This window comes from Rana temporaria, chromosome 1 (genome assembly GCF_905171775.1).
Source record: "Rana temporaria chromosome 1, aRanTem1.1, whole genome shotgun sequence".
Lineage (NCBI taxonomy): Eukaryota > Metazoa > Chordata > Amphibia > Anura > Ranidae > Rana > Rana temporaria.
The window spans coordinates 401,602,748-401,617,547 of NC_053489.1; the positions used below are offsets into that span (position 1 = coordinate 401,602,748).

A 14,800-nucleotide genomic window follows, 5' to 3' on the forward strand; every position below is an offset into this window, starting at 1 on the left:
ACGACTTACGCAAACGACGTAAAATTTGAAAATCGCGACGCGGGAACGACGTCCATACTTACCATTGGCTGCGCCTCCTAATAGCAGGAGTAGCCTTACGACGAAACCGACTTACGCAAACGACGTAAAAAACTACCGCCGGGCGCGCGTACATTTGTGAATCGGCGTAAGTAGGCAATTTGCATACTCTACGCTGACAACTACGGGGACGCCACCTAGCGGCCAGCGTCAGAATGCACCCCAAGATACGACGGCGTAAGAGACTTATGCCAGTCGTATCTTAGGCTACAGTCGGCGTATCTAGCTTTCTGAATACAGAAAATAGATACGCCGGCGCAGCTTTTGAATTACGCGGCGTATCTATGGATACGCCGGCGTAATTCGTTCCTGAATCTACCCCTTAGTGTCTACATTCATCCAGTGACAACTGCATGACATTCATCAGAACGGAGTTCCTGAAGGTGACAAAGATGAAACAGCAACTTTTACTCTCCGCTGGACAGGAATTGTAACCATGCAGGACAGGGATTGGAACTCAGGGAGCAACTGCTGTCACATACCAGGATCAAGGACCCTCATAGCAGGATCAACAGGCATTATTTTGACTGAAGCAGTGTTTTAAAGAGATTAAAATGTTGTGAATTATGTGTGTGTGTTTTTTTTAATAATAGGTTTACATCTAATTTAATGCAGAACATCAGGTTATACAATCTTTTTTCTTTCAAATACATTATAGCAGCATTCCAAAAGCCTTAGGAGCCAATGATGCATAACGATTTACCACTTTTTTTTTTGTTTTGCACCTCTGATAAAACCTAGTTTTTTGGAAAGGTTGATATGCGACCTGTAATGAATAACCACATAAGCAAGTTCTGCTCCTAAAAGCACTACCACCAATAAGCATAAACACACTTCAAGACAATTTTTTTTTTTCCTTGAAAATCTCGAAATAAAATAGTGAAGTTTCATAAAATCACCTGTGACTGAAGTCTGCATTTCTGCAGTTAGGTGTTGGCTCTTGATTCAGATGACGCCTCATGGCTATTTTAGCAGGCGAGTATCGGGTGTAGTCTGGTTGAGATTGTCCAGCAGTCCTCTCTCCCTTGTGTCGTGATAAATGTGTTGGAGTATTTAAGACAATGTCAGAATGATCCATGTGGGAAGGAGTATTCTCTTTTGAGCATGGCCTATTTCCACCACTGCGGCCTGAATGATAAAGCTCATAGTGCAATGCATGACCATTTGTGGAGAGCTCTGGGCTTAAACCATTGGGAATGGAGGTTTGAGGAAGATGCACACGTGCATGAGAAGCATCAGTGGAGTAGCGAGCACCAAAATTGCCCTTAGGGCGACTGTTGCTTGATGGAGGATCATCTGGCAAAGTGGAAGACTTCAGCTGAAGCAGCTCATGTTGCCTTTGTAATTTCTCTAACTCAACAATACTAATCTAAAGAAAAGAAAAACAAAAACATTTGTAAGATGCACATACTGTCTGGATTCAACCCATCAGCAGCTACATAAAGACACCACAACTTTAAAGTCTTACTGATTTCTTACCCCACCTCTTACAAAATTCACAAACATGTAAAACGTTTGCTTTTTGACCTAAATATGGCCGCCTTACTACCTCTGTGGCCCTTGGCTACCTCAGATTAGTTATGCTCAGAGCTAGTATAAGGCAGTTTATGCCCACTTGTACTCACCTTTTTTTTTTTTTTTTTTCGTGTATTTTTTTGTGTGCGTGTACTCGAGAGAGGAGCCGGACTGCAGGAGTTGGGAGTAGGCAGGCCTCCCCCAGAGGCAATCTGCCACCTTTCTCCATACCCCGGGTGGCAATGGCGGGTGTGTGAGGGGGTCCTCCCACACAGACCGTCCTACCTGCTCCGCTTTGAAGGCCAACGGGGCAGAGGGACTCCCTATAAAGGGAGTGAGAGGATCTAGCCCACTCAACCAGCCCTGTTAGTCCTTCAACCCGGTCCGAGGTCATAAGTGCTGTGGAACAAGTTTTCATTGAAGATCTCCCTCTACTTTGCGTTATTCAGCTTTCCCTCAATCCTGACCAGTCTCCCAGTGCCTGCTGCTGAAAAACACACCCAACACCATGCTTCACTGTTGGGACTGTGTTAGGCAAGAGATGAGCGGTGCCCGGATTCCTCCAGACATAACATTTAGAATTGAGGCCAAACAGTTCACTCTTGGTTTCATCAGACCAGAGAATCTTGTTCCTCACAGTCTGAATCACCTTCAGGTGTTTCTCTGTTTTGCATTAAAGAGAGGCTTCCATCTAACCACTGTGCCATAAAATTCAGATTGGTGGAGGGCCGCAGTGATGGTTGTCCTTCTGGATCTTTGTCCCATCTACACACAGGATCTCTGGAGCTCAGAGTGACTAGCAGGTTTATGGTCTACTATGGCCCTTACCTCCCCGACTGCGCAGTTTGGCCGAACAGCTCTTGGAATAGTCCTAGCTGTACCAAAACTTTTTTAGCCTTCCCCAGATCTGTACCTTTCAATAATCCTGTCTGAGCTCTGCAGTAAGTCCTAATCATGTCCAAACAATTTAATTTACCACAGGTGGAACTCCAATCAAGGCATATAAACATCTCACCAACAATTAAGAAATGAGAGGCAACTGAGCTAAAAAATTTAAACTGTAGTATCAGGCTGCAACATAATATAGAAAATAAGCGAACTGAATACTTTGTGAATGCACTGTAGCATGCGTTTACTAAAAATACATTTTAGTATTTTTCTTGTATAATATATACAAATATCATGCAACATAAATAATAATTGCAACTATCAGCATTTTTTTTTACAGGGCCTGTGCTTTTTTTTTTTTTTAAATACTTGTTAAATAATTGTTCGGGGGTTTATAGTAAATTTCTAGCAAAAAAAGAATTCAGATTTTATCATGAGCACAATTATAAAATTGTCCTCGTGAAAATGTGGTTAAGATTAGCTGGGTAAATTAAAACAGACAGCAAACTAGGTCTCCTAAAAGGCTGCTAAAATGTCATGGCTATGCCGATATTACAAAGTACTTTTGAATCTTTTTTTTATTATTATTTAACCGCTACAGCACAACCATACCTGTAACTCCAAGCAGTGCTTCTGCTTCTCAGAAATCTGGTTTTTCAGTGCCAATTTTTCCTTCATCAAATTTTCCAGGGACAACGTATTCCAGTCCAGCTTCAATTCTTCACAACGTGCCTTCAACTGAAAAACACAAAGCAACTGTCCTCAAAAGTGTTCAACATGTTGTGGAATTGTTTTTTCTTTTAAACCCATCAGGTTACCTTTTTCCTATAATTTCTGTTTGTAATTTAATGCCATTTTTACTCACCAGCTGCAAACTGCGGTTTCTAAGTTCACCATTTTCCTGCTCTAGCTGTCGGCTCTGTTCCTTCAGTTGTAGATTATGAGCGGAGATCTCCTTTTGGGCTTGAATGAGATCACTGTAAGTAAGAGCCTTGACTCCCAGCTGCAAAGTCAGAAATCAATGTCAAGTACATATGGGAGGGGAGATGCACACATCAATATGCACTGAGCATTTCTTTGCAACATGGAGGTTGATTTACTAAAAGGCAAATATACATTGCACTGCACTGAGGGGGAGCTCTGCTGGATTTCATCATCCAATCGTGTAAATACAAAAATGCATTTTTATATTTCTTGCATGTGATTAAAGCAGAGTTCCACCAAAAAGTGGAACTTGTGCACGTTTGTTTGTTTTTGACAGGTCTCCTTTCCCCACTTTCATGAGACGGGGGCCGTGGCGCTGTCTCTCGCAAGTTCAGCCCCCCTCCTCCTTCCTCTGCCACCGGGCCCATTAGAAAGCACAGCGCTCTTCACGCATGCGCAGTAGGGAACCGGCTGTGAGGTCAAAAGGGTACACTGCCAAGTTCCCTTACCAGCAATGGTCGCAGATGTACCTGAGATAGCCAATCTGAAGACATAGCGGGCTCCCTGGACAGGCAAGTGTCCACATATTAAGTCAGCAGCTACAGTACTTGTAGCTGCTGACTAAATTTTTCATGGCGTGGGCGGACCTATTCTTTTCAAAGAAAAACTTTACCTCATTTACCAAGCTTCGGAGACAGTGCACAGTATATTTTCCTTTAGTAAATCAACCCCTTAGCCTTTTTATTCTATTAATTAGTGTCACACTCCTAAAACCGTACAAGTGTAATTTTGTAGCATGTTAAATATATTTCAGATAGGTTTGCATTTACATCTGTTTTCATGCATTTTAGCACACCTGAAAAAGGAATACAGAGCATGTGCGTAGGGACTGCACTCACTAGGCTTGCTTGAACTGAACCATGTCTGAGCTTAAGTGTCCCCCTCACATTTCCCCCGCTGGTCTGCAATCACACTGGGCTTTAATTTAAGCAAGTGTTCCAAGTTACACTTACATCATCACCTATGCCAACCAGGCCACAATAATGCCTGCACTTCTGTTCTCAGTGATCTATGGAGAGTTTAAAGCTCAGGCACAGTTTGCACACAGTGAGACAAATCATAGTGGACCACATGTGAATTGTGCCTGGGTCCAATTCTTTCAAGCGGTCTCGGGCATGGTTTAGAGCACTCACACAAATTAACAAGACCAAGGAGGAATACCATTCCTAAGCACAGTTAAACAAAAAAGGCAGTGTGAATGTACCCTTAATACAATTCTCCTAACAAGAAACAATTGTTAGTTGTTACAATGTTGTTAGCAAGGTTCTAAGCCAATTTTCCTTGAAACACCAGTTTTTAACATGCATTGCCTTAAAAACTTAAACACACAGGAAACCTCTGTCCACTTCATATTGTTTTAAAAGCAACACATGTAGGGCATGCCAAAAACTGCACATTCTGACAGGCAATAAAATGTACATTTTCCAAAGCAGAGGTTTGACTGCACGGTTAAAAATTACTGGTAAAAACAGCATAAGGGTTCTTGCACACGGTACTGATGTTTGAACAATAGATCTTCCTGGCAGAAAGATCCTGCTAAAAAAACAGGAGTATGGTCAGTATATGGTGCGAGCTTTTGCATGCATATATGTGTGCATAAAAATTCTTCTAGCTCTTATAATGCCAAATTTAGGACTGTTGTGGCTTATTGTGCATAAAACGTTGACCAGTAACAGACTTTTGTGTTTCATTTATTTATTTTTTAGTGATCCAAATGTAGCTCTAGTCTACTGATATTTATGTGCCTGTGTGTACAGGTCCAGTGAAAGCAATTGATTGGATCCAGATCGGTAAAAGAGAAAAATATGCCCTAATGACTAAAAAGGTTAGGCGTTTTTGGTGCCTGTGTGCAAAAGCCCCAATACTAATTTTTAAAAAAATCACGCATCCTATATGCGAGTGCTAAATTTTTTAAAAAAACTGGCTCATCGGTTTACAATACCTCATCCAGCTTCTGCTGAAACAGTTTTTTGATTTCTTCCTTTTGAACTTGGCAATGTGTAAGAAGTTGTTGGGCAGTACCAAGAAGCTGGGAATTTTTCTCCTAAAAGTTTAAAGAAAATCTGTATCAGTATAGAAAAGATGTCAGCTAAAAAAAACTTGTGTCTGAGAATAAAGAAAAAAGGAGGAACAGTTAAATAACATACTTTTTCCTTATGTAACAGTTGCTGCAGTCCGGCTTTGTAATGGGGAGTCTTCATGTAAGACATAAGTTGCAGGTACTGTACCCTAAATGAGTCTGAGACAGAAAAGAAATCAGTGAAGAGCTGCACATAAAGTTAAATGGGGTAAAAAGTTTAACAAACTCAGGAAAGAGCTCTCCTGTATTTAGAACTTATAAGATAAGCTTGTTAAGAGACTACTCCTGGAAAAAGTATTTAAAAAAAAAAAAAAAAAAAGTACATACTACCTTTGCTCCAAAGAACAGCAGCAGCAATAAAACCGTTTATAAAAAAAACGATGGTAAGTCTCCATGACTTGGGGGGGGGGGGGGGGGGGGGGGGAGAGAGATCAGTAATCACTAATGACATTCCGATTCACCACAAAAGGCAAAAATAAATGCATATAGCGGGAGCAAGCAATAGTCTAAAATTACTCAGAACACATGCAACACCAAAAAATAAAACGGTTTTACACTGCTCCAAGATAACAAATACGAGTATTTTGGAATTGGCCCTAATTAGACCTGTTAACAAGGAAGCTTCTTTAACGACAACTACTAGCAAAAATGTTTGCCTTTCACAAATGGACCTGCAAGACACAATAAAATCACAAAGAATATGTGATATTCTACATTGGTAAGAGACTGATTTCTAATATATTCTGAGGAACAGAATATTCTCCTTTTTATACAAAACCTGTTCTATTTTTCTCTACATTTGAGACCTGCCGTCATTAATTTTCTTTTTCCTCAAAAGCAAAGGTCTGTGCTTATACACCTATATGTAAGAGAAACAAAGCTTGTTCTTTAATAGACTGGTCACAGAGAATGGACCAACAAGACATACTAGAACAGGGTAAACTATGAACCAAGATGAAAACTTCATTAATTTAAAAAAAGTTACAATAAATATATATTTTTTTTTATTTAGGACAGGGCTCTACAAAATCCGGGCGCCAGGTCGCAATTGCGACAAGAAATTGTGACCTGGCGCCCGCCGGTAATTGATGCCGCGGCTTTGCTCCTAGATGCCAAGCAAATTTGTCAAACCCTGATTTAGGAGCCCATGTGTCTCTTTTTGGCATCATATCTGACAATTTGTCTTCTCTCCAAACACTCCAAAGCTGATCCTCATTCATTTGTTCTCTCCCTTCTCAGGCCTTTATCGCTCTACTTTTTTTTTGCATAACTATCTTAACTGTTATTTCTCAAAACACATCAATCCCTATGCTAAATTAACCATTTTGGAAACAGAACTCTAAACGCTCTAGCAAAGCAGACACTCCACCAGCTTGCTATTAAAAATAGAGGCATGCATTTTGTTCTGGTTCTGTCCCTCCCACTTAAAGCCCAAATGTAGCTTGCCGTACATAAGATAAATGCAGGGTACTAAAAGAACATAGCAGTCTGAAACTTCAAATACTTTTAGCAGAAGACCACTGCTCTTTAGCAGTCCCAACATGAACTCCACACCCCTACACATTATACAGCCACTGCATCCCCTACTGCAAACCCACCACCTCATTTTATTCTCTCTGTATATGTAAACCAGCGGTGTTCAACACTGGTGGTCACCAGGACTCCCCAACAGTGCAATTTTACACAGATAACCAACTTCAGCCGAAACCACCAATACATTTCTAGTGTTTGTTCATTAACAACAAAACAACCGAGTTGCACTGACAGAAGTTTTAAATTGAAAGGGGGGGGGGGGGTTCTGCTTTAAAAAGGTAGCAATTTTCGCCTAATAAAAAAAAATCTTTTTGATATTAGCTTGACAGGAATATTAAAGCCTGGTACACACTACCAGTTTTTTTATTTCAACCCAGCAGGGCTGAACAAAAAATCTGACAGCTCAGGAGGAGCCACTGTACAATCTGATGTTAGTACAGCGATCTCCCCTGTCGTGCTATTGTGTTCTGACAGGGGGGTGCCCCCCACCCACCAGAACACTCTGATCAGTGCTCTCAGCCATTGGCTGAGAGTGCTGATCGGGAGGCAGTCGGCAGCCCTTTTTCCATGCCCCTTCAACAGAAGGACCAGCTGCCATACACACAGGCTTAATGTCGACTGGTGCCACCCAACATTACATTCAGCGTGTGTACTAGGCTTAAAAAATCCCAACTAGCACACAACGCTTACATACTGTGATTATTATAAAAAAGGCCATGAATTGTAGTAGACAGCCATTCAGCTGTGCTTTCATAATTTTCACTAAACTGAATCTGATTAGCAGATTCTGAGAGTTGCATTAAAGGAAATGCAGCTCTCAATCTGAAAAACCATGACAAGTGAAACTGAGCGCGACTTAAAAAAAAAAGTACAAAAATAACTGCTTTTGTTCAGCTGGTTCAGTGAAAACGGAATGACAAAACCATCATAAATACAGAGGTACAAGAACTAGCTTAATATGGAATGCTTGCATTTTCCTGTATAAGTTGTGAGTTGACCCCCACTCTTTGAATGTCATTATTGGTTCATCAGGTTTGCAAAGTGCATTAGAAGAAATGTGGATTTCACTAAAAACATAACTCAGGAATCAAAGACACAACTAACCTGAATTTCATTCAAGGTAAAAAAAAAAAAAACACAAGGAGGGGGGGTGGGGGTTTAGGTAAGAAAAACAGAAGTAAATGTAGAAGGAGACAGGAGCAGGATTAAACAAAGGAGTGCAAGAAGATAAACAAAGAGAGAACATGTGGGCAGACTTAATAGCAGAGAGCCTTTGCTCAAGCCTTGGTAAAGAAGGCTAATCACGATCACCCGAGAGGCTCCACTGCTGAAAGCAGCTGCTAAACGGGGAGGTGACAGAGAAGGATGAGGCCAGAACTTTCAGAGGCAAATAATGCTGCTAGAGAAAGGCAGAATGTCAGACAGAGAACATTAAAAATAGGTCAGACATTAAGCACATCTCTTAAATTTAAAACTTTGCCTCAGTACAACTGAACTATATATGAAATGTAATTTTACAAAATTAATTCCCTTAGTCACAAAACTAAGCTGCCTTGACAATTGTGGTAAACATCACCCCAAGAAGTCATTGGACTCTTTCGGAAACAATTTGGTCATTATATGGCTAGTGGAGCCATTTTGGTACGTCAACTATTAGTGGAAAATACAGATTAAACACCTTTCTACATAGTCTTGTCACAAAATGTCAGTTTAGTCTTCAACAATTAAAGCGGAACTAAACCCATTTGTTTAATCGTTTGCCAAAACAGTTAGGGCCAGCTCACACATAGCCGTGACCTGCATTTTTCTGCACTGGAAGAATGCCAATCATTGCTAGGACACACTTGTTCTTTGCACTGCAATGCACCCTGGAGGCGTGGTGCAGTGTTCTGCAATAAAAAGCAGACATGCTGTATTTTACTGCAGCATTATGGGCAGGATTGCATGTCACTGTCATTTGCACTTAAAATAAAGTTACAAACAAAAAAAAAAAAAAAAAAAGGGAGCTACGTGATGCACTAAAAAGTGTGCCACACTGCCAGCTCATTGCAAATGGAACAGAAAGCTGCCACAAACAAAACCACTGCGGTTTAGTGTGCGTCAGCTGTATAGGGCAGTGTGAAAAGGCCCTTACATTCAAAGCATGCCATAAATTATATGTAAATGTTGCAGTTACTAGTGTACTCATGTTAGCTCTCAAGTAAACTGTCAAGCTATCAAATGTACAGCAAAATGGCAACTGCAGATCCAACACAAAGATGGCAGCTCTTTTTTTGGCTGTAAATATGAGGATTTAGTTGCGCTTTAAGTCACTTTCCAGTCCCTGATTTTTCTTACAGCTCATCATATGCCATCTTGCCATTTACCAAGACAATACAATGAAATACCAGAGCTTACCCAGAAGAATGTTGTTATACATGTTAACTGCTTCTCAAAGGCATTGATCTCCTTTCTAGGAGTACAAGGTAGCAGACTTATGCTACAAAAGACTGTTGTAATATTCTTACCAAGCAGCTTCTGCAGTGCTGGGGGTGTGGGACAAGACATCAGCTGGTTGGAAGGTTGACGCTGTGCTTTCAGAGGTAGCTGGTAATGGGGACTTTGAGGTGACTTGCAGACATCTACAAAAAAAAAAAAAAAAAAAATTGCTTCCAGTTTAATGTTCAAAAAACAAAACAAAAAAAAACGTAATTCTGTGTGCAGCAGATACTTTTAGCAAAATATTGTAAAAATGTTCTTTGAAATAAAAAATAAAATAAAAAAATGAAAACTCAAACTGGACTTGCTTGCTGTAAAATCCTTTTCTTGAAGTGCAAATGAAGGACAGGAAGTCTCAGGCTGGCGATTATACTGTCTCCTACAGTAGGAATGGACATTGGCAACAACTACCATACCTCAGTTTTGTAGCAAAGCAGTACAGAAAACATGAAAATAGACTGAGGGGTGGGACCTGTGCGCTTCAGATTTTAAAAATAAATAATAATTAAAAAAATAGGATTTTTGTACTCACCGTAAAATCCATTTCTCTGAGTTCATAGACGGACACAGCATCCTTTGACACTAGGGTTATATCCGCTTCCCTTTAGGAGAGTTTAGGCAGAAAAAAAGCACTTTAAGTGTTAACAACACATTCCTCAGTGCAGCTTCTCCCAGGGGGCGTGGCCCCCCAGGTATAAGCCACACCCTGCTCTAGTAGCCTCAGTTCGTAATAAGCAGTACAAACTAAAGAGGGGTGGGTGCTGTGTCTGTCTATGAACTCAGAGAAATTGATTTTACGGTGAGTACAAAAATCCTATTTTCTCTTCCGTTCATAGACGGACACAGCATCCTTTGACAGTAGGGACGTCCCCAAGCAGTGTCAAAAAAATTCGAGAGGTGGGAAAATAACAGCTAACCAGGTTACACCCCAAACAAAACCGAATTTGCTTAACAGAGAAACTCCAAACATAAACTGCCGCCTGTAACACCTGCGGCCGAAGGAGGCATCAGAAGATGCACTCACATCCACCTTGTAAAACTTTGAAAAAGTGTGGATCGACGACCAGGTCGCTGCCTTACACCCCTGTAACACAGAGGCTTGATGCCGGAAAGCCCAAGAGGTCCCAATCGCCCTGGTCGAATGCGCCGTAACCCGAAAGGGGGGCGCACGCCCCTTCAGGGTATAGGCCTGAAGCACAATCCGTCGGATCCACCTAGAAATGGTGGCCGACGAGACTGCCAGGCCCCTCTTGTAGGGCCAGCCACCGACACGAACAGTGAGTCCGACTTCCGTAACGGAATCGTAGCAGATAAGTACACTCGTAGGGCCCGAACCACATCCAGAGGATGTAAAGTGGCCTCCTCCTGGCATTTCAGCCAAGGACATAAGGATGGAAGAACAATGTCCACATCAATGTCAAAAGCCAAAAAGACCTTGGGGAGAAAAGACGGCTGCGGCCGCAGCACCACCTCATCCTTATGGATGACCAAGTAGGGAGCCTTGCAAGACAAGGCCGCCACTTCAGACAGACACTCGTCTGATCGAGGTAATTGCTACCAGAAAAAAATCACCTTTTGTGACAGTCAACAAAAAACTTCCCGAATGTCCTCAAAGGGAGCATCCTGAGGCTCCGAAAAGGACTAAATTCAAGTCCCATGGGGGTAGTGGAGGGCGCACCGGAGGGGCCACATGCCAGAACCCCTGACCAAACGTATGCACCAAGGAGTGCGACGCCAAGCGCTGAAAGTAAACAGCCAGAGCAGAAATCTGACTCCTAACCGTACTTAAGGCGAGAGCCTGATCCACTCCCTGCTGTAAAAACAGCAGAATCCTGTACACCACGTATATGTACGAGGGTGCCATTTCATCTCCTCACACATAGAGATGTAGGCCTTCCACGTACGATGTTAAATCCTACGTGAGGTAGGCTTCTGTGCAGGCAGCACGGTAGAGACCACCGAGCCCAATAGGCCTCGGTCCTTCAGCCCCTGGCTCTCAACAGCCACGCCGCTAAAGCCAGTGGCTGTAAAACAGGGTGGAAGATCGGACCCTGTAACAGAAGATCATCTCCCAGGGGAAGACGCTAGGGGGCGTCTTCCACCAGACGCACCAGGTCCGCGTACCAGGAGCGACGCGGCCAATCTGGGGCAATCAGGATTGATAGAATCCCTTCGGCTTCCAGTCTGCGCAGCAGGCAAGGAAGAAGCTTCCGAGGAGGGAAGGTGTAGAATAGGCGATAGTGACCCCAAGGAGCCACCAACGCGCCTGACGCAACCGCCCACGGGTCTCTTGACTTGGCCACAATCGTGGCACCTTCCGGTTGAGGCGGGACGCTAGAAGGTCCATGTCTGGAGTGCCCCACTTTTGGCACAGACCCTGAAACCCCTGCGGTTGGAGAGATCACTCTCCTTGGTCTAGTGCAGTTCGACTTAGGAAGTCAGCTTGCCAATTCCGTACTCCCGGAATGTACATGACCGATAGAGCCGGAACGGACCTTTCGGCCCACCGAAGGATGTGCGCGACCCTCCGTCGCAGCAGAACTCCGTCTGCCTTTCCGATGATTGACGTACGCCACGGCCGTGGCGTTGTCGGACTGGATCCTGATCGGTCGGCCCTGCAGATCCAGTGACCACCTAGCAAGGCACAGCTTGATTGCTCGGAGCTCCAGAATATTGATCGGCAGGCGAGACTCCTCCTGAGTCCAGCGCCCCTGGGCTGACTGGGTGCCCCAAACGCCCCCCCACCCAACCGGAAAGGCTAGCATCCGTCGTGACCACTGTCCATTGGCACCGCAGAAAACGACTTCCCGGCCCGAAGCACCGGAGACGCCAGCCACCACACCAGGGGAAACCTGACCAGTTGACTCAATGAACCTAGTAATCCAGAGATGACGGAAGCTTGTACCAACGTGACAGCAGTTCCCTCTGTAGCACCATGGTGTGGAATTGGGCATACAGAACCGCCTCGAAAGAGGCCAGCGTCAGACCCAGAACCCTCATGCAGAATCGCAGAGATGACCACTTCTAGGTCGACAACTGCTGCTCAGCAGATTGCAGAGTCTGAATTTTTTCCCTTAGGAGAAAAAAACTCCCGCCCCGGCGGAATCCAGGACTAGTCCCAGGAATTCCAGTCCCTGAGACGGAATCCACACTGACTGGACAATACAGAAGCCAGCCGAACTCTTGGAGAGTCCGACACGTGATAGACACGGCTCCACTAATTCAGAGCGCGAAGAAGCTCGTAGGAGAATGTCGTCCAGACATCCCATGATAACAAACCCCCGCTGTCACAGCCGGGCCAGTATCGGGACGAGCACCTCGGTGAAAACCCGTGGCGTCGACACCAAGCCGAACGGGAGGGCCACAAAATGAAAATGGTCCTCCCAGACCGCAAAGCCCAGAATCTCTGGTGCTTTGAGCATATAGGGACATGCAGGTACGCTTTCATGACATCCAAGGACGCCAGAAAATCCCCATCCTGAAATTCTGCACTTTGACAAAAACAAACGAGGGCCTTGAGGCCCAGGATTGGACGGACCCCGTCCTCCTTGGGGACTACAAACAGATTGGAATAATACCCCTGAGACCGTTCCATCGAGGGAACTGGCATAATCACTTCCCCGACCAGAAGATCCTGGACAGCCCCTGACAGAACCAACCGGCAAACCGGAGGAAGCCAGAGGCTGGAGGAAAAAAAAAATCCTGTTTGGTAGACGAGAGAAACTCTAACTTGTACCCCGAGGAAACTACGTCGCAAACCAAAGGTCGGGGAGGAGAGACCTCCACTGAACCGTGATTTAGCGAAGCCGGTCCCCCACCCGAGACACGGGAAGCAGGTATGTCCGCAGGCTTGCGGAACCAGGGGCGCTGCTGCCCCACAGCGGGGGTCTTAGCACCTTGCAAACCTCCCCCCACCGCACAGGGTGGGCAAAAAAAACGATTGGGGGTAGTAAAGGAGGGTCCTTGCTCATGGCGAGGTCCCCAGCCCTTCCCAGACTGTGGGAACAGCATGCTCTAACCACCCGAGGCATCCACAATGCCGCCATTCAGGGAAGTCCCAAAAGGACCGTTCACCCCTAAAAGGCAATCCACCAAGGCCTTCTTTGCGGAAGCCCTGGAAGCAAGAGCGTAACCAGGACCGACCCCACAGACAAATTTAAGACCCAGAACTAATCGTTCAGCCAGGTCCTTGCAGGTCTCGGAAGCATCCTGCAGCAAAAAAACGTTGCCCGTACAGTCCGAGCCCGTGGCAGCAGAGCTCCGGCCAAAACCGGTCTCACAGCCGAACCCCCTACCACGAAGATGGAGCGGGCCACAGCCTCCATTCTCCCATCCGCGGGGTCCTCAAAGGCAGGAGCCCCATCCACATGGTGGAACTCAACCCGGACACTGGAGGGTCCACGGACGGAGGAGAGACCCACTTTACTAAAAAGGTCCTCCACAAAAGGATAACGGGTCGTAGGCAAAAACTGTCTGCGGCGTATCCCATTCCTTGTAACACAGACTGTCCCAAAAAAGGAACACAAGGAAAAAATTGTCACTGCATGGCGGTTTGCGGGACCCAAAAGGGACTGGCACAGCAGGTGCCCCCGCCCCATCCTCAAGTACTGAGTATCACGCCTGCAGAAAAAAATAGCTCCAACATTTCCCAAACAGTAAGCGACCCTGACCAGAGTCGCTCTCACTGTGTGCGTGGGTTAAGCCCGCATCATCTGACAATACAGTGTCAGAAATATCCCCAGAAGCAGGCCAGGCAGGGGGGCGCTAATATCCCCCCCAGCCGGCCACCAGTCGCTTCAAACTGGCCAGAAAAGATGCCACCGACATTGCATAGCAGATGTGGCAGGGGGAGGGGCAGCAAGGGTTAACACAGGCTTACAGGGGAAGAAGTACCTGTCCAGGCCTCCCAATACCCCCCCGCTGTGTCACCTAACAGCAAAGCAGAGTCACCCACGGTCACCTCCCGGCCTTACATGTATGGGGCCCCCCAGGGAAACTCACCACCTCACCCAGGTGCCACGCGGTCTGAGAGAAGCCTAAGTGTGCAGAGAAGTCGGCTGTGCTGTGTCTGTCCCTCTAGGCAGATTTGTGTCATTTCTGCAACGCTAAAGCGGCCAAACGATTTCCAAGATGGCCGCCGAATGTGTAAAAAAACAGTCCTGGACCACAAGAAAATGGCCGCCGAGCTATGTAAAACGGGACTCCGGCAAAATGGCGGCCGTTGCGCATTTAAAAAGACAGTGA

At 45.0% G+C, this 14,800-nt stretch overlaps 1 protein-coding gene across 3 annotated transcripts in view; it reads right to left on the minus strand.

The window, feature by feature from the left end:
- The window catches only part of DOT1L (DOT1 like histone lysine methyltransferase), a 240,690-nt gene that overhangs the window by 52,738 nt on the left and 173,152 nt on the right, over nucleotides 1-14,800 (minus strand). For all 3 annotated transcript variants that reach the window (XM_040323288.1, XM_040323279.1, XM_040323296.1), the window contains 6 exons: nucleotides 9,586-9,699; nucleotides 5,613-5,704; nucleotides 5,408-5,509; nucleotides 3,347-3,484; nucleotides 3,094-3,219; nucleotides 978-1,447 (listed from right to left, as the gene is read on the minus strand). In XM_040323288.1, coding sequence (XP_040179222.1) covers nucleotides 978-1,447; nucleotides 3,094-3,219; nucleotides 3,347-3,484; nucleotides 5,408-5,509; nucleotides 5,613-5,704; nucleotides 9,586-9,699 — 1,042 coding nt within the window. The remainder of the gene's footprint in view (nucleotides 1-977; nucleotides 1,448-3,093; nucleotides 3,220-3,346; nucleotides 3,485-5,407; nucleotides 5,510-5,612; nucleotides 5,705-9,585; nucleotides 9,700-14,800) is intronic.